At 45.8% G+C, this 26,086-nt stretch overlaps 1 protein-coding gene across 6 annotated transcripts; it reads left to right on the forward strand.

Moving 5' to 3' along the window:
* Positions 1-651: 651 nt before the first annotated feature.
* Positions 652-26,086, forward strand: eya1 (EYA transcriptional coactivator and phosphatase 1). Of its 6 annotated transcripts, none has more exons than XM_037280243.1 (19): positions 652-963; positions 5,555-5,614; positions 6,431-6,561; positions 6,764-6,829; positions 7,887-7,964; positions 8,845-8,911; positions 9,152-9,297; positions 10,055-10,192; positions 12,983-13,065; positions 13,410-13,596; positions 13,791-13,933; positions 14,394-14,477; positions 17,239-17,328; positions 23,072-23,130; positions 23,349-23,509; positions 23,599-23,713; positions 23,813-23,934; positions 24,365-24,465; positions 25,437-26,086. In XM_037280243.1, the coding sequence occupies exons 3-19, from the start codon at positions 6,435-6,437 to the stop codon at positions 25,515-25,517; spliced, it is 1,848 nt and encodes a 615-aa protein (XP_037136138.1). In that variant the 5' UTR covers positions 652-963; positions 5,555-5,614; positions 6,431-6,434; the 3' UTR covers positions 25,518-26,086. The 6 variants fall into 6 exon arrangements, with proteins under 6 accessions (XP_037136138.1, XP_037136140.1, XP_037136139.1 ...); XM_037280245.1 differs by having other exon boundaries at positions 10,070-10,192; XM_037280244.1 differs by having other exon boundaries at positions 9,155-9,297.

Below are 26,086 nucleotides of genomic sequence, written 5' to 3' on the forward strand. Positions count from 1 at the left end.
CACGAGGCCTGAGAAGGACCAAGCCGACCCGCCCGGGCCGCTGTTAAAACTGCAGCTCAGTTAACGCTAATGACCTAAACCCTTGTTTACCCTCCCGGGTCCTTCTGCCAAGGAGAGAAATCCAATGGTGACCTACGACATAAGAGTGCAAAGAAAATGGGGTTTGTGTGTGTTGGGGGGGGGGCAAGTGGGTGAGGGGGGGGGCGCCCTCGGGGTCTTAGCCTCCACTGATACAATCTGGAGAAGACCCCCATGCTTAAAGACTTGAGTTTCAGGGGTTCCCAGTTTGTAATATGGCAGAGTAACTGACAATATTTTTTCAATGACACTATTTTTTCAGGGTGTGTGCGGGAGAGAGGGGGTGCGCCTCCTTTATCAGAATTTCAAAAAGGCTTCAAAAGTTAGGTAAAGACTGCCAAGCTTTGTTTTGACTGATTTTCTTTTTCTTTTGTGTGCAATGTAAATGCGGTGCACCATCTGTGTCAACCGGTTGAGGTGGTGCGCAGCTGAAAAGGTTTGCTCAAAACTGAAAGTCTCCCAGTTAAAGCAACTTTTTTTTTTAGCCACAACCTCTCCCTCCCTTCCCATTACCTCCCTCCCTCCCCCCCCCCCCCTCTCTCTCTCTAGTTCTCTTTTTTTCCCTCCTTCACTTCCTCAGAGAGACACTCACACACTACTAGTCAGCGCCTGCAGCAGTAATCTGACAACTCTCTCCGTTGTGGCCGGAGCGGACCGGCCCTGCTGAGGTACCGCGCTGGCTGGCGGCAGTGCGGGGGTGCGCTCCATTCCTTCCCAGGCTTAAAATGAAAAAGAAAAAAGGCGCCTTGTAAAGTTTCATCTCCGTCCTTCAATCATGCCGGAGATTCTGGGAGGAGAACTTTTTTAGAACATTGGATCTTTTTTCTACAGTTATTTTTTTTTCTAAAGAAGGGATAAAGACACGAGGATTCAAGCGTAATTGTTGTGAGTATGACATTTTGTACTTGCATGAAATTGCTGCTGGGCTTTTGGAATCTTTCGGTGTGTGTTTGTATTTTAAAAACCCATTTTTATTCATAAATATGTATTTTCATACTAAATAAATATTGAATGCATTTAAAAGTGTGCCAGTGATCCAAATTGCCACATAATCATCAAAATATTCAAGTAAGGTTTCAAATGTTATTGCAGTTTAAAAAATTAAGTTAAAGTAATTAAAGTGTTTAAAGCTTCCGGGCAAATTTAAATACAAAAGTTTAAATATGAGGTAATTAAAGTAAAAATTGTTGCACTCAATTGAAATTGTTCTGTCATTTGTTTCCAAAACAAGCTTTTCTTTATTCACCTCTAAAATGGTTTAGCAGTGCATTTAATTTTTTTTATGAATTAGCAATAGAATAATTATTATACAAAAGGATTATTTTCAACATGGGTCAAATTGGCCCGTTTTAAAATAAAAAATAACACATGTGAAATTAACATAGAAAATGGAAATAGTACACAAATTATTACAGTTAAAAAATATTTTTTTTAAGTGTTCATTCTAGTTTGTTGTTGTTGTTGCCCCTGAGACTTTTGAATAATGAAACACACGCCGGGTCAAATTGACCCAGCCAGACTATTGCTGTCGAATGCAGCCGGTGGGTTAAAGAGCAAAAAGCGCTCGCGAGTGGAAGCGCTTGACATTTTATGCCATCTGCTTCGGCCTTGGAATGCTGCAAGGAGACCCCGAGATGGAGGGCCGCGCGCCATTCGGCGTCCCCGTAAAAAATGACACACACACTCGGCGTGATCACACACTCGTGTAATTGAAGTGGTTTCACGTTAAAGGGGGGGGAAACTTCTCTCGCTTTTTTCATCCTCTTTCGTTCGCTCCAAGGTGGGAGATGAAAGCAGTGGTGGGCAACTGATGGTTGGTGGGCCACATATGGAGCTTTAAAAGTGTAAAACTAGAACCCCCAAAATTGTAAACCCCTCCCTCGGTGTTAAACAAACACGACAAGCTGCTACCATTCAGCGGCACAATAACCTTATTTATCCAATTAGTGCGTATTTGCTCGCGTGGCTGTATGTGCACAAGCAGGAGCGGTCGGCATTGTGGATGCAGAGAATGGTGGTGGTGGGGGGGGGGGGGGGGGTCATAGGTCGGGGGGTTGGTAAGTAGGCAGATGATTTAGCAGCGCAGGAGTTGTTTACTAAATAGCAGCAGGCGTTGTTTTGTTCACACGTTGCTGTTTAGGTCCGGAAATTAGATTGAAAGGACAACAAAAAAAAGCAAAAAGTGGAAATGTGACGAGAATGCGTGTGGAACGGCCCACCCACCTAAAGGTCATTTAGTGAGGAAAAAAAATTTAATAAAAAGGGATTTTTTTACAGATAAAAACAATTCCTGGATGAAATGTTATTTTAATCCTCTTGCTCGATTTGGTTTAATAATAACGTTCCCCCAAAATTCCCACTGGACATATAGTCAGGATTTTATATGACATCAAAATTAACTCACCTGTATGGATTTATTGCCTGGCATAAATCCGACTTAAACACTTTTTTTAAAAATGTGATTTAAAGCCTTAAATATCCTTTCCGAGGCCTTTCCGGAAGAGCCTGCGATTCGATTCCGTGTTACATTTCATTAGCAAAACACTGATAATGAATTTTCAAATGACGCCGTCAGTGTTTTGTTTACTCGGGTTGACCAAAGGCAAATGAGGCGCCATTTACATTTAAATATGCACGACGAGTTGATCTTATTAGGCGACCGCCGCTCAAACAGCAACACACCGTGGACCCATTTTGAAAAATTTGCATCCGCGGCCCAGCATCCCAAGCGGAGCGTCGCGTCAAAAAAAAAAAAAAGAAAGAAAAAAGATAAAACTGCACCGCACCTCAGCACCCAGTCGCAACATCTGTGTCCAATTGTCGTACGCGTCCACATTCTTGTGCTTGCCCGGCGGATTTATTTTCCCTCGGCCACCATGTGGACTCAGCTGACCAGCTTAAGTGAGGATTAGTCGCTTTAAGGTTCCAATTTTTTTTTTTTTTTTTTTATTAAAGAAGTGCATATCAAACACACTTAAAACTTCCCAGTTCGACATTGAAACGACCCAGTTTGATGACACTTTGGGTTGCAAAAAAATAAAAAATTGTTGGGTTGTTTTGTACTAAAAATTCCTGGGTCAGTCTAGATTTGAATCCAAATTAGGTTGTTTTAAACACAGCATTTTTAAGGTGAAACATGGTCAGACGGCTTCATGATATTAAGTATCAGGAACAGCCTGTTATTTTTTTATTTCTGCTGATTTTAATCCTAACTTTGTATTCAACAAAAAGGCTTTCAAAATCAAATCAAGCTGAATCAGTGGTAGTATTTGTCTGTACAAAAAAATAATTTAATTTTATTTCTATCAATTTTATCCTATTTTCAGTAATATCAATAATATATGCAAAAACTTCTATTCAAATTTAAAAACTAAAAATATCTAAAAAATCTGATGTGCCAGAAAAAAATAATTAAGATGTCAAAAATGCATTTAAGGTCACATTAAAGCCTTGTCTGATTTCAATTTGTAGTTTTAAATTCTAAAGTGATCATCTACATCAAACATTTTTTTGGGGATTGTTGATTTGAATACTAAGAGAGAAAAAGTGCTGCTGATGATGAAGTCAAAAAATGCACGTCCATTTTGAAGAGCGCCAACATACGGGGCAACCCTCAGCACTCAAAGTGTCAGCTTGTGTTTACCTGGAAAACAAACGGCGAGCAAGCGTGACGGGAGCCTGTCGTGGCAGCGCTTCTTCATCTCCCGTCGTCACGGTGACGCTTTGTTGCCGCCGGCTTCAAAGACGCGCCGGCGCGTCCGTGAAAGGTGCTTTTTCTTTGGCTTCAACAAGTATTTTCCAAGGAGGCCTTTGAAGTGGGTCTTCTTCACGCTTTCTCCTCACCTGGATGCTTTCACCTGCAACCGTGGAGACACTTGAACACGACAGACGCCAAAGGTCGCACAAATAATATTTAAAAAAATATTCAATTACATTGATAGTATTTATTCTGTGACTAAATCACAGCTGTTGAGGTCACACTGCATTTCTGAACACAATTAAAAACAAATTCATTTCAAAACTGGAAGCAGAGTAATCCGTCTTTAAAAAAAAAATAAAAATCATTTCCAGACGTATACTCTTGACCCTGTTTTGGACCCGGAATCCCCACGGTGGGCCCTGAGTCAGTTCTAATATACTGTAGTGTTATGGCCGCGCCGCTGTATGGCTCTTTCGCGCTCTTGATGTCGGACCGAGCTCTGAAATGTAACTGTCAGCTAAAGGAGAGTAATAGAGGCGTCGGCGCTGTCATCGGAACCATATGTGGCTCCATATGCTCGCATTTGCGCCTTGTTGTTGAGATGGGCCTCCAAAAGTGCCCCGATTGTGCGCGCGCGTGCGGCGTGTGTGTGTGTGTGTGTGTGTGTGTGTGTGTGTGTGTGTGTGTGTGTGTGTGTGTGTGTGTGTGCGTGTGTGCCCCGATGAACTGGGGGCCTCTCAAGAACATATTCTGTTTTACAACGTTTGAGTGAGCGTTTAGCTAGCTAGCGATGCGCTAGTGTGGCTAAACAAGTTGCGGATTGGCTGGTCGTCGCCGCCTTGTCTGCCAATAAACGACACTTTTGATGATGAGGTGGAATTAACAAAAGACGCCGTGCTAATTGCAAAGCTAACATAGGAGTTACATTTGGAAGACGAGAATTTGTTTTGAAAGCAATGTATTTTACTAAATACATACAACGTAGAAAGTTTGAATTGAAATTTGTTTGTTAAAACTGCCTTACTGAAAATGTTCACAACATGAATTCAAAAAATAAAACGTCTTAATTTTACATATATGTTAAAAAAGGAAACAAATTGTTCACTCGATATATTATCATATTTTTATTGTTTATTAAAAGCCTTGCTTCAGGTCCCCGTGATTCACCTGCAAAAAAATTGCTCCTCAAAATTTGCTAATCCTCAAATGAAGTCACAGATAAGCGAAACCGCATCACCACGCAGGATGTTTTCCTCCTTTGTGCCACTTTTTCCGGTTCTAAATGGAGCTTTGAAGTTGTATATTTGTGTGCCCTGCTGCTGGCCCGCTTGGGGATGGTTGACGGGGGGTGGGGCAATCCTGACTCTCATTAGGAGCTGTCAGTTTGGGCCGGAGCAGGGTTGCTGATGAATTTCAGATAGTGTCAATTGCACATGAAAGATGTGCTGAGGATGCCTGGCCTGTCACGCTCGACTGGTCGCCTGCTCAACACGTCCCATCTTCCTGTCTTGAAAAACCTGTGATCCCTCACTTATACTCCCCCCCCCCCACCACCACCACCACTTCTTCCTGCTTACCTTGGCTAAGTCACTTTGCATGTTGATTGGGGGCGGGAGGGGGGGGCTAATCCAGTTTGCAGCTGTCGTAGGCCCAAAATGATGAACCGCCTCTCCAGGAGGAAAGAGCGGCGGGCTTCGTCTCTCTCACCGCTTCATGTTTTGTCAGAGACGAGGCTTTTTGTCTCACGCTAACAAGGAGCGACTTTGTTTCTTCCAGGTGGAGCTGGCCGGAGGAGGAGTCGCAGGGCTTGGGAGGAATCGGGCATCTCGGTTGCAGGTAGGGGCTTGATTTTAATCCATGGGAACCATTTGGGGGAAAAAAATACAAGGTCCGCTACCTTCATTGTAACATAAATGGAAACGCCATAAACAGGCTAATGTATCGCATCAGTGTCGCAGTGTTGTCACCTTTATTTGAATACAACTGGTACAGCAACACAAGCAGACAGATAATCTAATTGGCTCTTTATTCTTCATCCTCCGACCGATTGCTTCAAATCATTATAAAATCAGAGTGCTTTTGATTTTACTCATATCCATAAAATGGCACCCGTCCTGATGCTTTTGGGTGCATTGTCGAGTTAAACGTTCAATGCAGTGTTTGGCTTGCTTCTGCGTAAACACGGCAACAATTAAGGCGCTTGCCAGAGTAAACACATCGGCCTCCTCGCCTGCCAGTCAGAAAGGCACGCAGCCTCTTGTAATCAAGCCCGAGCGCATCAAACCGGCCGACATCTGGCTATGGGATGCGACGCGCTGACGGCCAACGTTGAAAGCGCAGCTTGACGAAAGCGTCGGAATGACAAATTGTTTTGTTTGTCACTGCGCCTTTCATTGCTGTCAATTACTTACAGCGCGTCTGCTCATTTGAGGGAGCCTGTTTGAAATCATGTGGAGATGTTATTTACTCGCATCTTCTGCATCATTTACTCGACAACCAGAAATAGACTTCCCTCTCCTTCTGCACACCTAAATTTTCAAATAGTGAAAAAGCGGAATTAATATATCAGATATTGTCTCTCTATATATGTTGCTCCACCATTGGTATTCCAATATCCTCAATTTTCCAATGCTATTTTTTTTTTTTGCTCAGGTTTATGGAAATGCAGGATCTCGCCAGTCCTCACAGCCGACTTAGTGGAAGCAGCGAATCTCCGAGCGGTGCCAGCCTGGACAACTCCCACCTCCATAACAACAATTCCATGACACCCAATGGCACTGAAGGTCCGCTCGGCATTTCTCGGCGACTATCAGCCGTGTATTTAAGTGTCATGATGCCGTTCCCTCAGCATGGATGGACACAAGTGGAGTTTTGCATGCGGTTTTCCCACAGCGCATCGTTGTTGACTTGGGTGATAAATAGACAGGATTCACGTCACGTGTCCTTTTTTTTTTTTTTTTTTTTACCGCTCTCTTCCCCTCATAGGTGACAGCATCACAATGCTCACCACCGCAGACTGGTTGTTAGGTTCTAACTCAGAGTCCGCCTCAGGTTTGTCTACTTTGTTTGCAATGAAAGGACAATCCAAAATTCAATAATTGGATCTTTCATTCAGGCTTTGCTGTTTCAATGTGTCATGCTGGCATGGTTTGAAGTGGGTTTTCATTCCTTCATGCTTATCCAACCCTAAATTTGTTTTTGTGATGGTGTGCTAGTTTATGCATGCACACAGAATTATTTTTTTCTTTTTATGCCCCCCCCACCACCACCACCCGCCCACCACTTGTCAGCATGTATCGGCGCTGAACAAGCACAGCGGAAAAACATGTACGACATGACAGCCGATGGCTTCTTCATTTCCGCGGAGCATGACCGCCTTGCCCACATTGTCGATTTGTTTTGCCCCCAAAAGGTGGAGGGGGAGGGGGGGGATGATTTCAAAGATTCCTGAGCTGTCAGGTAGCTGTGAAATTGCACTTCACGCATCTATCAGTGAGCTCGGTAATGGAGCCAAGGTCACAAATCGGTCGCTACGCTTAAAGATGAATTTATAAAGCAGCGCCTTTTCCTGACAGTTCAGTGATCCTAAAACAAATCTTAGCGCACGTCACATGAATCATTCGCCAGTGTTGATTTAGAGTTGTGTCAGCCCGCTTGTTTGAGATTTTAACACAGATGCAGCATATCAAAAGCTGGATTTACAACACGGGCTGTGCACAATTAGTCAGATGAGAAAGAATATTGTCAGCTCCCTAAAATGTCATGCAGGTTAAACTAACTGACGAGAACAAGTGGAAATGAAAACTTAATGAGTTGGTAAGACATGGCAAAACAAATCGAGATCAAAATAATGCAAAAGTCAGCAAAAACACAAATTGTGATATGCAGGGTCAATAAAATGGAACCCCCAAAACTTGTATGATTTAAAAGAAACTTTTTTTAAACATTATTTTTAATCATATTTAATAAAATAATAAAATAATAAAATAATAAAATAAAATAATAAAATAAATTAATAAAATACATTAATAAAATAAATTAATAAAAGAAATTAATAAAGTAATGATATTTTTATATTTTATAATATGTTGGTTTTTTTCCTTGGCAGTTAAAAGCGAGCCAATGAGCAGCAGCGACATAGCCGCCTCAGTTGCAGACACCTCTCTCGACAGCTTCTCCGCATCAGGTACCGAGTTTGTGTATGTGTGTGTGTGTGTGTGTGTGTGTGTGTGTGTGTGTGTGTGTGTGTGTGTGTGTGTGTGTGTGTTTATGTGTGCAGAAGTGATCAGTGAGCGATGAGTCCACTGATAAGCCGGACGTCAGGAAGCGTCCTGACCAATAAAGTGTGTATATGTATGTGTGTTTAAGAACATGACCCTTTGTCTTTGTCAGCGTTTTTTTTTTTTTTTATATGCTTTGTTCACACAGACGTGTGTGAATGTGTTCACTGGGGCAGTTCCCATGTCGGTGAAAGACGTATTAATAACATTCAGCGGAGGTAGTGCGAAGGCCCTCTTTGTATCACAATTTTTTTTTTTACTGTCTCTACAAACCGGCAAAACTACAATCCTTTGTTTTTTAACACTGCCAAAACCGTTTAAAGCTTGTTTTGTTTATACAAAGTTTTTGCTCACGAAAGTATTTATTTTCAAGGCAAATAAAATAACTGAGAGCAAAAGACACGATGAGCCTCCTTAAAAAAAAAAAAAAAAAAAAAAAAAAACATTTTTGGGGGGCTAAGTTAAGAGCCCTGTGGGACTACGTCGTCATGTATCGTGGTTGCGGCTTTGTCAGCCCATTACAGCTGTGTGTTTATCCCGGCGGTTGCCATGACAATTAATGAGTCAGCAGAAAAAAAAAAAGATCCTAGCCTACATGATTATTTTTGCTCCATTATTACGATCCCGCTTTTCAACCTTAAAGAAGGTCAAGGAAATAAACAGAGTAATGCGGGCGTAATTACCGCTTCTTCGGAATCTCGGGGTTCTGTTGGCGAAAACTAATATTTACCTTGCTTCTGAGTGTTTCAACGTGCTCTTGTCTTTCTCTTTAACTCTCCTCCTCAGCTATTGGAAGCAGTGGATTCAGTCCAAGACAAACGCACCAGTTCTCCCCGCAGATTTACCCTTCCAAGTAAGGCTCCTTTTTACTTGTTCTTCAAAAAAAATATATATAAAAAATAAGCAACGCTCAACTTCATTTGGAGCTTTAATTAGATCCTCCTGCTTTGTTTGCCTGGATGTCTGCAGCTTGTGTCGTAATTTCTCGTCGTTGGCGATACGATCAGATTTTTATGCGGCGAGTTTAGTTGTTTTGGAAGGCTGACTGCATTTTCTTCCTCACTTTTTTGTTGTTCTTTCATCGCTCAAACAGCAGGACATATCCGCATATTCTTCCGACCCCTTCGTCTCAAAATATGGCCGCGTACGGGCAGGCGCAGTACACCACAGGAATGCAGCAAGCCGCAGCTTACGCCAGCTACCCCCAGCCCGGACAGCCCTACGGCATACCGGCCTACGGTGAGGGACACCATCTTAACTATTTTGGAAAGAGAAACTTTCATTTGTGAAGGTCAAGACCTTTCTTGAGACGGCGTTGTCATTATTTTTGCTGAGTTGTTGTTTGTTGCCCGCATGTTCTCGTTTGGTGATTTTGCTGACCGTGCTAGAAGATGACTAATACAACACGAATTTGTGTCTGAAGATCCAGAAAAGACTTACATTTGATTTTCCACCCCAAAATTCAAAATTTGTCTTAACACCGAAATTTAAGAAAATTCTAATTTGTATTTCTGTTTGTGAACTTTTGAGCAAACTCGTACTGGTTACATTTAGTGAACGAGAGGTCTTGGATTTTTATTCAAGGGGTCTTAAATTTACATTTATTTATCCTGTATTCTGTTTCCTATGCAGTCCGTACTTCAAAAATAGTATTGCAGAATTTCACTAAATCTTGAGCTCATATCCTTGTGGTTCCATTTTATTGAGCACATTCTTCTGACTCCTAGTGGTTCCATTTATTTAATGACGTCTTAAATTTTGATAGAGGTGGTCTGAAATTTTGGTGTCTTAGATTACAGATAACAGTAAGTGTAATCTGAAGTAACCCAAAAGTCCGTTTTGCAATGGTATGAGATCGCGACAAGGAATCAGTAAACAAATCAGCGCCGGGGCCATTGTGATCGGTCCCCGGCCCACTCTCGGTGTAATTTCAGACCTGTGACTCTCGACTCTTGTAAAGAGCATCAAACCGATCTGATGTCGCTAACTGATTTAGGGCCATTGTGGGCAGGCATCAAGACGGAAAGCGGCCTGAGCCAGTCGCAGTCGCCGGGCCAGACGGGCTTCCTCGGCTACGGCTCGGGATTCAGCACCCCGCAGACGGGGCAGGCGCCGTACAGCTACCAAATGCAGGGTGAGTCGCACAAAAAAAAAAAAAAATCAACACAAGATGGTGGAAGAAAATCACCCGGCACTTAGGAGGCACCCCAACTCCCCAGCCTTTGTTTTTCTCTCCCTGTGATCATATTTGTATTTGTTTAAGTGTTTTAGAACTGTGGCGATTTATAGCCTTGAAACTAATAAAGATGAGCTGTTGCCCCTCCGCCCAGAAACAATTTTCCCCCTCGGAGCCGCAAAACTTCCACCTGCGTCGGCCATTTAGCTAGCCGCATTCCGCTCTCGCTCCCTTGTGACAAAATCATCCAGAAAATCCAACAGTAAATAACGCCAGCAACTCAACCACATGTGGCACGCCGTGGCCCTTTTTTTCCCCGTGGCTGCCGACCAAAAACCAGAGAGCCTGAAAAAAAGGACGACGGCGGGAAGGGTGGAGGGAGTGGGTTGAAGTTCCGATGACAGCATTATATGTCCATTTGTCTTCCGAGTAGTGTGCGCTTTGTTCTTTATACCTTAACCTGGCTATCAGATCCCCTGACGAGCCCGAAGTTGTCAAAGATGAAATGTAAATTAGGACCTGACCGATTACAGTAATCGGTAAAGGTTATTCCAATGGTCTTCTCCAGGTTTCCAGCAACCAAAGCAAGGTCCACTTGCGACCCCCCCGATCCCCCAAACCCGTATCCCTTTGCCAGCTTGTGACCAGCTGTCAAGGCGGCAGACGATTAGATAAATGTTTCTGCGCCTCGCTTTCATGTCCAATGCCACGGAGCTTTGCGTGGCTGCGCCGAATCGTAAAGGGCACGTTCGCGTGGCAATGGATGGCGGGTTGGCACAGAAACCCCCAAGGGGGGCGTTGAAAGAACCGAGAAGATTGCCACGTCTAAGGTGACAATTTAGAAGTAACGGCGGTAGAGAGTTAGGGATTGAGCAGATGCTAATTATGTGAATAATTGGATTCCAGCATTCCGGCAAGCCAGCAAAAAAAAAAAAAAAGGAGGAGGAGAGTCCATCTGGACTTGATAGCGTATTCCCAAGTGGGGCATCCAAACTTCTGCTCCAAATATTGTGCACTGATGATAGACATAGCCCGTGGCGAGGAGACTGATCAAGCAAGGCAAATGGACTTCCAATTGTGGGGCCAGAAGGCAGGCAAGAGGTGGGGAGGGGGGAAAGGGGGTCTGATGTCTGCACTTGAGTGACTGAGTGAACTAACTGGAGCAGCACAGAGGGAGGCAGCGAAAACATGCCCCCCGGGGAACCGCAAGGCCCCCAATCCTAACAGCACGCCTCCATTCTGGCCGAGGCCCGCCGGGCCGGGGTCCCCTCGGCTTTTATGTGGCTCCTCGCTCTCCGCCGAGCCAGCACTTTTATGACCGCTTGAACTGCGCTTCAGGCTAATTTGTTGTCGTGCTCTTCGTTTGCCTGCGCCTCTGATTGTTCTGTCAGACTTTCACTCCGTTTTGAACTCTGGAACCATAAGAAGTGAGAGGGGGGGGGGTGGCGAAATTCCCCCTCACGGCCCTTGAGGAACCAAACAAGGCAGACAGATGTAAAATAACCGGTAGAAGTCGGGGGGATGAAAAGGGGGTGAAAAAGCTGCACGGGCGTAAGCGGGGAGACTTCACAAATCATTTGTTTCTCTTCTCGGGGCCAAACAGAGAAGCGCTTTGTGTCCGTTTTTCGCCACATCCTTCCTTTCCGCTTGCCTGATCTTTTGACTGCCTTCTGAAAAGCTGCTTCACGTTTGTCACGGTGTGGGAGGGCCCTGGCGCTCACAGCATAAAAGGAACTCCCTCTTGTTTGTCGTCGGGGCGGGGTTGGGGGTAAAAAAGGTAATGATGACCCCCCATTTAAATGACAGTGCATTTACCGCCATTCAACTGGCACTTGGAGTGTATGGCAGGATTACACATAGACAGTGAAAAGGGGGCGGGGACTAATTGTTATTTTGTATTTAACCCTTCCTTTTTGTAGCATTTTTAAAATTTGGCGGCCATTTTACGTGAGGCCTTCCTCAGGCCCATAGCAGATGGAGCGCAGCTGAAAGGCGCAACGACAGCCCCAGCCTGGAGGCGCCCGCCCTCTGTTCCTCTAATAAGTCAAGCTGTGTATATTATTAAGCCATTAGATGCTATCAGCCCCCCTTTGAATGACTTAATTACCCAGGAGGGATCATCCTTTGAGTGAGTGAGTGAAAAGAGAAACATACATATTCATTCCGGCGGGATGTCAGACCCCCCCCCAACCGACCGACCCGCCCTCGGTCGTTCGCCCCGGACGTTACCCTCCAGTAGCCACAAGACAACCAGCCTCTTGTGCTACTCGCAGAATTTGCTTGGAAGAGGAAGGTTCTCTCCACTTGTTTTCTGCCCCCCCCTCCGGAATCCCCCCCTGCTGCCCCCCAACTGTCATTCATCAGGCCTGATTCAAGCAGTGATAAAGAGAGGAAGAGGAGAGAGATAAGGTCGCTTTTCAAGGGTTATCCTTAAGGGAGCCAAACTTACAACATCCTGGGACCTCACCCCCCACCCGCACCCCCCTGCATATTTAATTTTGTTTAAATCCACCGATAATTTGATGTTGTAGAATAGAAGTTAAGTCTGGCACTTTTGAAATCATACCCAGATCCTTAAAAGAAAGTAAAAACAGCAAAGGGCTTAAGATTGACCCCTGAGGATTGCCACAAGTCACTATTTGAAGCTTTGAGTTCGCTCCACTAGCATTTACATCATCTATTCGCCCCAAAACTACTTATCCTAGAAATAAAGTCTGTTATGTAACCAAAACATATACCTCTTCCCAGGCGGTACTTTCACAACAACGTCAGGATTATATGGCGGGAACAACTCCCTGACAAACTCGACGGGCTTCAACAACACGCAACAGGTACGACTGCCAGACTTTTTGGATCCTAGCACCGCTGATCGATCGGAACACCAGATTTTCACCGTCTTACATTTCATCAGCGACACATAAATCACTCTGGATGTCGCACGCCTCGTCCACTGGATTACCTGTTGTACCGCCTCGCTCATATGTCTCGTGGCACAGAGTGAGAGCGCGGGATGCTTGTCCAGATGTGGGAGCGAGCTGACATATGTTCGCATTTATGATTTTTGGAAATCTGTGCGGTAAAGTAGCAATAATGGTGAAGGGCATATCTCACGTTACAAAAAAAAAAAACACTTCAAAATGTTGGCAGTATTCCTCAAGTTTGCATCTCTTCACAGGAGTACCCGGGCTATCCTGCCTTCGGCCAGGGTCAGTACGCTCAGTATTACAACAGCTCACCCTACACGTCGCCCTACATGACCAGCAACAACACCAGCCCCAGCACGCCCTCCACAACCACCACCTATACCCTACAGGAACCCCCCGCCGCCATCACCAGCCAGGCCATCGCAGACAATCCTGCAGGTAAGCGACTGGAGCGCTAACTTGACGTTAGCATCGTCTGAAAATGATGACTAGATTCATCATCCGTGTGTTGTATAACAAAAGCTTGCAGTCGTCTATTTGTATAAATAACGGAACCAAACGGTGTACATTAAGACAAACGTCCTCGCAAAGAACCGAGCGTCATTTCTTTCTGTCATCCGTCATCCTTCCAGTGGAGTACAGTACCATCCACAGTCCATCAACCCCCATTAAAGATTCAGATTCGGATCGATTGCGCCGAGCCTCGGATGGAAAGTCACGTGGCCGGGGCAGGAGGAACAACAACCCGTCGCCGCCGCCCGACTCCGACCTTGAGGTAGGGGTGAGTTCGCTACCTTGGCGACAGACGCCCTCGAGGGACCTTAATCCACTTAGCACATGGGCTGTCACTTTGCCTTGAACGCACCGTGGGCATTAATTCATTATAAGTAACGCTTCCTTAACCGGGCATGAATAATTGACGCCTTGTGGAATTCTTTTCTGTGTTAAGCAATCAAGGAGGAAGGGGGGATTGTCCCTCTTACAGGGGGGCGCCATCGATGCTATGCTAACATGTTCTTGTAGCTTTTGCTAGCACTATAAGCTGCCATTTAAGCACTGACATCATCGCATATCTACTTAATGAGTTTGTCCCAATCGATTGTAAACTAGGGATGGCGGGGACCGTTGTGGTGGCCGAGGCCGGGCCAGTCCGCGCTATTGACCGGCAGGATCACTTTGCATCGCCATCGATTCTGACTCTTTTCCTCTCTGTTTTTGTGTCCCTTCTCCTCCAGCGAGTATTCATCTGGGATCTGGATGAAACAATCATCGTTTTTCATTCCTTGCTCACGGGCTCCTACGCCAACAGATACGGACGGGTGAGTGACAATTTAACGCGGAAATACGAGACGGCTGAAGCAATGGGCGACAGCCAATGGGTTAGGAAGGGACGCAAATTGGAGCGTCAGGAGCCGGATTATTGCATGGGGACATTTCGGGGAAATAGACGGTTGAGCACGGGGTAAGGGGATCTCACCGTGTAGATAATTGCTTCTTTTTTTAATAGCTCCAACGAGGCTTGGCAAGTATTTGCCTGCAGCTGTCGAAGTGGTGCGTGGCTGCGGATCGCCAAGTGGGGTAGGGTGGGGGGTGGGGGGGCTCACAACTGTTGCGCACGGGATGTCCCCTGACACACTTAAGTGTTCCTTTCTCTTGCCCAAATGAGCACACTGTTGCTTTAATTAAGCACTCAGGAATGAAATCCAGAAAAGAAATCTAAGTGAATTGGAATAAGCGCTGTATATATATTGCAACAAATGTATTTTTATTATAGCACATGGTTATTTTCCCTGTGCATGCTCATAAGATGAAATGATGAAACGTTTACTTTTCCACGCCGGGCTATTTGTTATTCCATTTAAATTGCCTCTCTAAATTTAAACTTTCTAAACAAACTGTTTTTGGGTGGGGGGAAATCAGGCAAAATCGGATTCTCATGGTTTGCTTTTGAGGGCATCCTTCTATGTCGCTTTCAAAGTTGATCAGTCGCACGGGTCCTTGCATTTTTTATCAAAGCAGATGATTTCACACGAAGATCCGGCAAAAATGCAGCATTGTGGATCTTACACAGAGACACAGCAACACGCGGTCAGATAATTAAATGCATTTTGGGAGTAGAGTTGTCGATACATTATTATAATTCTTTAATGGCCAGAAAATTGCAATTATTTTTAGGTATAAAGAAAAAACATTGAGATTTTTTAAACACAAATAAATGTGTTTTATTTTTTTATTTTTTAACTTAAGCAATGTTCAGTACAAAATTTTCTTTAGCCAGCAATGTTATCTGCACACACACACAAAAAAAGATGACCATCGCATATTTCATTTCAAATTCCATATGGCCCTCAGAGGACTTTCTAACGACAAAAATGGCCCTTGATGGGAAAAAGTGCTTCGGTGGGAAAAGTCGCCGACGTTGTGAATCCTCCGTGATTCAACGTAAACAATCAGCCGGCGAGGGAGTTAAGAATACAAGCACGCCACAAGGCACCACCTGCCTCGAGATGTCAGTGCCACCCCCCACCCCCAACAACCACCCCTCACTTTTACTAATAACAGCCCCTCCTCCCCCTTCCCCTTTACATCCCCACCTCCTTTAAGCTCCTGCTCTGGCCTGCCCAATGACGCTCCAGCTGGCTTTAGCCGTCAAAGCTTTATGGGGGTGAGCTGCCTTAATGCCAATTAAAAGAGCTGATAAGAACTGTGCGGTGTTTATGAGAGGGGAAGATGGTGTTGTTGGAAGGGGGCGGCGAGGGTCCACAAGGGAAAGTGCAGATATTTATAGTGATTACGGGGAAATGTTTTTGTCATGTTTTCAGGACGCCACCCAGACAGGGATGACAAAGGTGGGTTGGGGGTGAGCACTTTCTTTCCTCAAGTAGTTTATAGATGTACCTTGCAGATAGGCTTTGAGTGAGCACACTCTGCGGTTGCCGTTTTTAGGGCCTGAGCAGCCGGCAGTGCAAAAATTGCGACTTTTATTACTGTTTGAAGAACCAGAGCAGCGACTAGTGAGCTGCTGTCACATCATATAGAAATTCAGATGAAACGGAGTCCTTATGGAGGCCGGGGTGTTTCCTGCTTCAGAGGCGTACACCGGAGACCCAGTGAGTGTGTGTGTGTGTGTGTGTGTGTGTGTGTGTGTGTGTGTGTGTGTGTGTGTGTGTGTGTGTGTGTGTGTGTGTGTGTGTGTGTGTGTGTGTGTGTGTGTGTGCGTGTGTGTGTGTGTGCGCGTATGCATGTGTGTGTGTGTGTGTGTATGCGTGTGTGTGTGAGACCGCCGCTGCTTCTTGGCATAAGCCTCAGCTCGCTCGCTACCCAGCATGCTAGGCTGGGAATAGAGTAAATAAACAATGTCGGGTCATGGGGCAGCCCTCTTTCACCCCCAAAACAAAACAGCGCCCCCATCAAATACTCCCCCCCCACCTTTCCCCTCCCTACCAGAGCAAAGGCACAGAAACACTAAGTTCTCTCGCAAAATGTCATTTTGGGCCGTCAAAACAACCGCTGGTTAAAAATGCCGCGTATCGGTTTGTGGCTGTGACGCGGACATTTATTTCTCGTCAATGGCGACCTGGAAATTTATTCCGGGCTTGTACTTGTGCATTTGCTCCACTGTCATCTCCAGTGAAAACATAAGCGGCATGAGCTACGACAGCTAATCACTCGAAAGCTCAGGTGAGTTTTCAGGTGGTTTAACCGGTTAATCCCTGCTCCTGGTCCCCACGAGCACTCCCAAAGCAGCTGCATACACACACAAAAAGAAATCCTCGTCTTAGCGGCTTGCTCCAACTGCCGGTACACCCGAGTGTTGGAATAGGACCACCCCCAACTGGAGACTGGTCTTTTTTTTTTTTTTTAACAGCGTTTATTCCCATCTGTGGACCGTTCCAAAGATGATCGTGGTCCTTTCTGCACCGTCGTAAACGCGCCGGGCCAAAACTTTCAAGTGGGCCTAATGTCTTCTTTTATGAGAACAGCCTGCTGGGAAATTATTTGAGTGGACCGACTTACTCTCACTCCAAATAAAAGCAGAAAAAATAAAATCATGATTTTGTTTTTATTGTTTTCTTTCAGGATCCACCATCGTCAGTATCATTAGGACTACGGATGGAAGAGATGATCTTCAACTTGGCCGACACGCATTTATTCTTTAACGACTTAGAGGTGCGTGTCCTCCATTTTTTTTTGCCTTCTATCTGATGATTTAGTGTTTTCCAAGGGCTATAAAAGTGTGACCAGAGCGTCCATAAGAAGCAACTGCTTCATAGCGTGGAAGCCTCCTTCTCAGTTATCAGTCTCATACCGGAGATGCATTACTTTCTGAGCCCTTGAGGGACGCCATGAATTTGACATGTCAGTCGTACACCGCCCCCAACCGTAGCGGCGCAATTTGTCAGGCTTTAGTGTTTCTGCACCCATCTCCTTTCTGTCTGCGTGTCACGCTGTGTGTTTGGTATCGCTGTCCACCTACGCCACATGCCGCTTCCCACGTCTCTCGGCACTCCCCGGATTTCACTTCCACACGCTTCAATGGAAAAGACGAGCAGAGACAGGACTGCTATTGAGATTGTCTGTCGTACTAGGTGGCTGATTTATTTGATGTCTTTCCAAAATGTGGCTTTGAAGGCCTTCATTTTCTCATCTGAATGTGTTCTAGAATGCTAACAGTTGGTATGCTAGCTAACATAGCAGGACAGTAGACTGAGTAGATGAGTCAGGAAAGTGAAGACCAGTTCATCAGCGTGATTCTGGAGAGGCTACATCATTCGGTCGATATTGTCCGACCGTCGACTCGATGTGTTGAGACGTTAGCATAGCAAGGGACAGAAAGCGCTAATGCATGTTTCTCGCTAACAATGGTCAGCGCATTGATCTCTCCTTTTAAAAACAAACCGGTTAAGTGCGATGCCTAAGCGGTCGTGCTTCCTCTCCGCAGATTTACTGTACAGTCGCCCGGGCTTGGATAGTGGCAGCTTAAAACGGAGCGAGCCTATAAATACCTCCGACGGCAGCAGCGGCGGCAGCAGCAGTTATGTATTGAAGCATGTGCAGAAATGCATATGGTCCATCTAATTTAGTCAGGAGCCATAAAGGGACAGCCCAGAAGGCTGCGCAGGAAAGGAACACAGGTGCAGAGTTTAGTACGAGGGGCTCCATCAAAGTTTTAACACTGCCTCGCTAGAGCCACCACATTAAATATGGCCGTGCTAGCCGACTCAATGTTAGCATGGTATTTTGCATTTGAATCTTACTTTTGATTTATTTTGATGCCCACAGAAATAAATGTACATCGGCCTCTGTATTTACGCGCAAAAATCCCAGATTGCCATGAGGGCGACAAACTCAAGAAATAATAAATTGCCACCATTTTGTGTCCTGACCCACATTGCTCTAAACTTCAGCCAGTAATGAAACCTACAAGACTGACACTTGTGAGTTTACTGTAGCTGCGAAATGCTCGAGCAGCGTGTGGGAACCAGGTTCCCCCTCTCTGTGGGGGTACAGGACTGGCCGCCCCCCCCCCCCCTTCCTCCCTGTCCGGGTGAGAAAACAACTCTGAAGGAGAAAGGGGCATGAGGGCAAAGTCCTCACAAAGGGGGTTGGGCAGGGAGGTCTCCCAAGGTGGGAACATTTTCAATTAGTGGCCCAATGCCCCCTTCACACTCCGAAGCCACTTCCACACGCCGGATGGGTGGAAACAACCCCGTGACATGAGCGCTGCCTGCTTTTTATAGCTCCCTGGGTTGAAACGTGCACTCGGGCCTGTTAATGAGCGATGCTGTGAATTGCACGCTCAGCTTGCACTACGGGCCTCCAGAGTCTCTTTGCAGTCTGTTGGTTTTATGTCTCGCCATAGTCGGGTTAAATCCCGCAATTCCGCCTCACTGATAGCTTTATATTGTTTTTGCTTTGCTTGACACCTGTGTGTGTGTAAGTGTGTGAGAGTGTGCTCAAAACAACCCCCAGCCTACCACCCACATCCCTCGGCGAGTGACTCCACTCGATACAAGCCGCCATTTTATGCTGACAACAGAGATATAATGAAAACCGATCTGAATCGGAAAAATCGTTTTTTTTAAGTCACAAGATACGAGTGCACCGAACTGCAACGAATCGAATCGTTCCACTTTAAAATCTGCCGTCCTCGACTTGGATTACACGTAACCCGAATGAAATTTGACAACGCTGTCATAGAGCGCCAATCCGGATATTCGTTCTCGTTCGTTACCATTGTTTGACTTCAATCTCGACAAACAATTCAACCATCATACCTAACTGAATCGTACTCTGACAAGAACAAACATTTTTTTTGCATTCCCCCTCGCGTTCCTGTGAACATTTGTCAAACCCGCATATCTCTGTGCTTTTGTTTGGCGCCGTTGTTTAAATTCCGCAACTGTTCAAGCGCGGCTCGGAATGAAGTAGCTTGGAAGAAGTCTCCCTTTGTTACCCACATCCTGTGTTTGACCCCCAGGTATAATCGCAACCCCCCCGCCCCCCCATACCTGCGGTGGGAACTGAAGGGTGGGGCGGCGGGGGGTCAATGACTGACAGCCTCTATCGCTGGAGTGTCGGCGTCGAGCAGAGGAATCCCGCGTTGACGGCCGTTGTCCACGACATGACGGACAAAAGACTTGCCAAAATGGCGACATTTATTCCAAAATGGCAGACAGGAAACCAGAGCGGGGGGGAAATGGGCTCCGTGTTTTTGGCGCATTGGTGATTAACCTTTGCTTTGGTCTCGGCCGAGTCGCCACCACAGGAAGAGTCGGGCCGTCATCGCTTGATTGCTTGATGACAGACAGCCGGGGAACAAAGACGCCTCTGATAGCTTCCTCCCCTGCTGAAAAGTTTTCAGCAGAGGACAGAAGGAGAACTTGAATGATGGAGAAATGGCATCCTGTCCTCAATTACCGTGTTGCTCATCCTGGTGAAATTTGCACATTGGTTTTGTTCAGTAACCTGGAATTTGGTAGACAGGTCTTTCAGGAGTAGACCCACAAAAACGTCTGCCTGAAAAGACGTAAGAAGCCATTTTGGTTTAAAGTTATTTCAGGGTTATTTTCCAGGTGTACCTGAAAAATCAAACCACTCCTGGAGGTTTTCTCCTGTTAACCCTAAATCTCAACCATTTATGCTTGACAGATGGGTGATGCTCACTCGTCGAGAGTTTCAGTCCATCCATAGCCGCTTCCAACTTTTAAAATTCACTTAGGTGCTTATGAAGCAAACAGAGACGAGTCCCTCCTGAGTACAGTAGGAACATCTGGTCTAGGTTAACAGTGATTGTAGCTTTTCGAGTGAGCGCTGTTTGCTTGGTGAGCGGGGAGAAGGGGAGGGGGCGGACTGGATGGAAAAGAGATGTTCAAACGCTCCTGAGAAAGTCCCTCGCAATTGTCGAGGCTTGTCAGTCTCTTACGCCCAAAGACTTATGCGCTACTTTCATTTGTATTCGGGGAGGCATTATTCTCATGCGGTATTCCGACATTTCACCGAGGCGCCGTAAATTTCCCAGCACTGCCATTTTGGCCGCTTTCCATTTTTGACCATACGGCTGCACTTAACGGCCATGAACCTGCGTCGTCCGTCCATCCATCCGTGGCTTTGTGGTGTTTACGAGGCCCTCAGAAGTGGTTCCTAATGAGTACGTGTAAGGGTTACTGTACGACATTACTCACGGCTGCACCCCCCTCCCACCCCTGGTCCTCCCAGGGAGTCCGGTGCAGAGGTTTACGCGAGCCCCAGCAGGGAACTGTAACTGTTTTTCAGACGCCCCCCCTTCCTCTTTGTTCGCGCGAAGCAGGTTGATAAATGTCTGCGTCAAGGTCCTAAGTCGGCAAGTCTACGAATCATTTTCTTTGTAAACCTTTCGTGATCTTTTATACGTTTTTTAGACTGAAAGCGCCATGTTCCAGATCGGATCTAACCTCAACGGATGAACCCGACGAGCTCCTATTAGGCGCTTTTATCGGATGATCGGGTCTGGTTCATTAGCAGCTAATTACTGGACAATTGAGGAATTCCAGTGAAAAGGGGGCGGGTCTTTAAATGGAGGCTTTATGAGGTACTTAACCCAAGGAGTCGTTGTGGTTTTTCCAAAACAAGCAAGTCCTCCCTATCATACCTTTGCTCTCTACCACCACCCGCACTCTCCGTTTTATTAACCTGATCATTCCCAAAATCATGGTGCGTTTCTGGAACTTGGTTTCTGAAGTTTCGAGTTAAGGAGTCAGTAGCTAAAGGTTCCATCTTGTGGACCACAAGGCTTCCACTTTGGGCTTTCTACCCTCTATCGGTGTGTGGGAGCCCCCATAGAGGGAGGGTAAAAGGGCCACGGGGTCAAAGTCTTTTCCTCTTTGGATCCTGGGGAAAGAGACTTTGGCAAGAGAATGGCTGCATTAGTGCGGGGCTTGGAGACAGGGGCGGGAGGGGGAGGGTGGTGGGGTCAAGATTTTAATTCTGTTAAAAGAACAGCTGGTTTGAGTTTCTCCTCACCTCAAGCTCCCCTTCCCCTTTCACAGCGCAAATCCAGGGAGATGAAAAATTTGTTCAGAGGGGAACCAGTAAAATAGAAAAGGTTTACGGTCCAAAGCCCTTTACCCTTACCCTGCTCCGGCATTAGGAATGCAATCACGTCAGTGTTTGGCCTCGCCTAGATTGACTTCAAACCAGGAAGTTCCAGCAACTCTTTGGGTGTCCTAACAGCCGGATGGGATTTAATTAAAAAAGCTTGAAAAAAAAAATTCTGGAGGGATTTTTCGGATTTGAGAAATTATTATTTTTAATAATTTTAATTCTAAACAGGTGAGTCGAGGTCATTCGTGGATAAAATACGAGCCTGTGCTGGGTGACGTATTTGACGATTGGGTACATAGACAACTTGGAAAAAATGCTAAAGTTATTGAGTATAACAAACTAGCAAACGTGCACCGAGGGCTACACCGGGTGGATTCGGAGCTGCGCCGTTGTGGGAGTGATGACTTCAATCAAAGCGCCACTTTTATTCACATAGTTCCCATGTTACCTTTTAAAAAAAATACCTTTACATTCTGTTTTCTAGATTAAGACATGTCACCTCTCTTTTCACTCTGCTGGGTAATTTCCTGGCTTCAGGATTGAGTCCATACTACAATTTTTGCCTCACACCAATGCTCCCTCAATATAGTAAGTGGATGGGGGGTAGGAAAAGGGCAGTAACACTCGCGCGTTCCTATAAATGGAAAACTAAGAACAGATTTTTTTTTCAGCGGTGCTCACCGGGCCGGCCGGCTGGCTGGCTGACTGGCTGGCTGGCCCCGGGGCCTGTGATGGTGTGTGGCGCGGCAGCAATCAGAGGTCATAATTTCATTGGCGGTTAGCATCAGGTTCAATTTTTCTAGTCGGTTACATTTAGCAGAAAGTCTGGATTGTGTTACCGCTCGCCCGGACGGAGCAGGAGAATAGCAGGGCCTTTCCAAGGAGAGCCAAAGGGAAGAGTATTAGCAAGCACATGTGCTCACAAACGCGCTATTAGAGCCAAGGCCCCCTTTTATACGGCCTACTATATTTATATACATCAAGATGGCGGCTCAAACACAAACCCGAGTTGCTGAATAGGTTTTTATTTCGGTTGCCTCTCTGCCGATGACGAGGTCGGGGTTTTGTTTAGACGGCGCTGGTGAGGGCACATGGGAAGAATTATGGGATGTGCTGATTCAGAAGATTCTCGGACGAGGCCTTTCAACACTGGGGCGCCCGGCCAATGCCAGGCTGTGTGTGTGTGTTTTTTTTTTTACGCTGGTGAAAAATGACAACCAACGCGCAAAGCTAACGACTGGCAATTTTCTTCAATAATGAAGCCTCTCGATATACTTCAAATAGATTGAGCCGGGTGGGGCCGACTGAAATGTTATGTTTGGTTTTTCAGGAATGTGACCAGGTGCATATTGATGACGTTTCTTCCGATGACAACGGTCAAGATCTTAGGTAAACTGCTGATTCATATATATATATATATATATATATATATATATAAATAAAAGTAAACAAATATATATATATGTACATATATATATATTAATTTTATATATTTTTTTATATTTTTTAAAACAAATTTCTGTATATATAAAAATTTACCGTTTGAAATTCATTTTACCATGATTTGCTGTTACGCTAAGCCCCGTCTTTTCCAATCCGAACCGCAGCACATACAACTTTGGCGCGGACGGCTTCCACGCGGCGGCCACCAGCGCCAACCTCTGCCTGGCCACAGGTGTGCGTGGAGGCGTGGACTGGATGAGAAAGTTGGCCTTCCGCTACAGACGGGTGAAAGAAATCTACACCACTTACAAAAATAACGTCGGAGGTAACCCCCCCTCACCTCGCCCCCTCCCCTCACTAGTTGGGTACTTTTTCAAGCGGTCCAAAGCAAACAATATTCCCGTACGCTTGCAGGTCTCCTGGGCCCGGCCAAGAGGGAAGCCTGGTTGCAATTGCGAGCAGAAATTGAAGCCTTGACGGACTCCTGGTTAACACTGGCACTGAAAGCACTAACGTTAATCCACTCAAGGTAAAAGTCGAGCGAGGGGAGCAGGGGTGGGGGGTGGGGGGTGGGGGACTTCTTTCCCGCGAAGTCTGTCATCAAATGGCGCCGTCTCCTTCTGTGCAGGTCCAACTGTGTGAACATCCTGGTGACCACCACGCAGCTGATCCCCGCCCTTGCCAAGGTCCTGCTCTACGGCCTGGGCATCGTCTTTCCTATTGAAAATATTTATAGCGCAACCAAAATAGGTAAAATGTTGATTTCTTTTTTTCTCCAATGTATGCTTATTTTATGGCGTCCCTTGGATACCAGACGCGTGTGTAAAAGCACCAGTCGGTGACAGCATCTTGTGACAGCATCTTGAACGGATGAGTAGCTTAGTTGGCGTTTTGGGAACAGGCGCTACCAAGTGACGGGTCCGGGGAGATCCAGGCAACAGATAGGATTGATGTTCGGAATAGGCCTCATCAACTCGGGAATTATTTTCTCAGAGAGGGGCCTCCCTCTGCATATGAAACCACTTGGAGACAGCCAGCCCCCCCACACACACACACTCGTCCTGCAACTCACTTTCCAGTGCAAAATAAACATCATCCCCATGCACCCTTCTTGAGAGAATTCATATGTTGGCCTTTTGGGTGCCACTCATCGTTTCATCTTTTGATTCTTCACACACAGGTAAGGAGAGCTGCTTCGAGAGAGTCGTCCAACGGTTCGGCAGGAAAGTTGTTTACATTGTGGTCGGGGACGGCGTGGAAGAGGAGCAAGGCTCGAAAAAGGTGAGGGATTTGCACATGGGACCATCACCGGTTCTTCTGGAGAAAACAAATCTTATTTATATTTTATAAACCATTTTCATGACCCAATTTAGTCCTGGCTTCTTGTCAGATTTGCTCTTCTTCTCTAAGGTATTCTTAAGCAATGTCTGCCATCTAGTGGTGAACACTGTTATTGCAACTTCAACTGCTCCACCACATTAAAACTAATCAAACTAAAGTAAAACAAAGCATTTTGGGGAAAAAACAAAGCTAATAAAAGCCAATAAAAGGCATCTGAGGAAAAAAAGAGAGAAAGTCTTTAGTGTTCAAATGTTTCGACGGCACGGCGAGGAGGGGGCGAGGGCGGGCGGGTGATGCGTCATAATTATAGATTCCCACTCGGTGCCCTCGGCTGCGTGTAACGCTAGACCGTCCCTTTCAGCCATGTTGAAGGCCTGCATAAAGGAGCCTTCAATCACGGGAGGATATTCGCTGCGTCGGCACGGCATGGAAAAAGAAAAATCTTTCAGCCGACCATTTCCTGCTGTGGTGTGTTCACCGGGGTTCATGAGTGATAAAATATTCCTTTCATGTCATGTCGCGTATGGAGAAGATGTGTGAAGCACTGTTATGTTACGGCCTTCACGAGAAAACCACAGCCTTTGGAGCAAAAAAAGAAACCCAGATAACATCTCCAGCTTTTCAACTTTAAAAGCAAAGACAATTTCCCAAACAAAAGAGCCAAAGAGCTTTTAAGGGTCACTGCAGGCTCTCCTAAGCGGAACCTTGGAGAGGTTGGAGCTCTGATAAAGTCCAGGGGGGACTAATGGAGAAGCTCGCTACTCCACCTGTGACGAGTTCCTTTCATTCTCCCGCGACTCGGGTTTCCCCTGCCGCTGGCTCGCCTTGGGAACGACTCGCGGCCTCCAGTGGGAGCATTGATATATTTTTTCATGTTTCAATGACCGAGCCGTGGCTTGTGATTGTTCCAGCACAACATGCCCTTCTGGAGGATCTCCAGCCACTCGGACCTCATGGCCCTCCATCACGCTCTGGACCTGGAGTACCTGTAGCAATGCCCGCCTTGCTCTGGCATCTCATCAAAAGGCCCATCGTGCTACCTGAGGCGTCTCATCTTCCAAGAGGAGAGGAGAACGGTCAAACGTGCTGACGTCCCGTCACACGTCGTCTTAACGCAATTTCTTTTTTTTTTTTGTCGTCGTCGTCCCGAGAGGTGAATTTTACAGCCGTGGTTACTGTGAAAATGGACCGCCTGGACTCATTTGAGGCTTTCCGGTTGGTCCGTCCCCGTCACCTCCCCCGCCAGCGCTTCTTATTTATGAACTCCGTAAGAAGGCGAAACAAACTCGTTCCTGAGAAATCTCCGGGCTTTTCTAATAATTTAAGAAAAATGACAAAAAACTTTATTTACTGAGACAATCGTGTACAGCGGTGGTTTGTTTTTGTTGTTTTTTTTTTGTGCGTGTGTAAGTTTGTAATCACTGGACAATTCCTTCCTTATATCCATGTTCTGTCAAAGAAGAAAAAAATGTGGCTTTTTTTATTGAACAAAAAAAGCTTGCAAAAGTGTTGATGACGTGTTCCAAGTTTGTTAAGTAAAGGAAATATGTAGATAATTGCA

This window comes from Syngnathus acus, chromosome 20 (assembly GCF_901709675.1).
Source record: "Syngnathus acus chromosome 20, fSynAcu1.2, whole genome shotgun sequence".
Lineage (NCBI taxonomy): Eukaryota > Metazoa > Chordata > Actinopteri > Syngnathiformes > Syngnathidae > Syngnathus > Syngnathus acus.

What these genes read in the sequence shown, in the direction of transcription:
- eya1 (XM_037280243.1), top strand. Translation starts at nt 6,435, where the DNA reads ATGGAAATGCAGGATCTCGCCAGTCCTCACAGCCGACTTAGTGGAAGC. An exon ending in CGCCCGACTCCGACCTTGAG is followed by an intron (nt 13,934 to 14,393) that starts GTAGGGGTGAGT and finishes CTTCTCCTCCAG; the next exon opens with CGAGTATTCATCTGGGATCT. An exon ending in CTAACGTTAATCCACTCAAG is followed by an intron (nt 23,714 to 23,812) that starts GTAAAAGTCGAG and finishes CCTTCTGTGCAG; the next exon opens with GTCCAACTGTGTGAACATCC.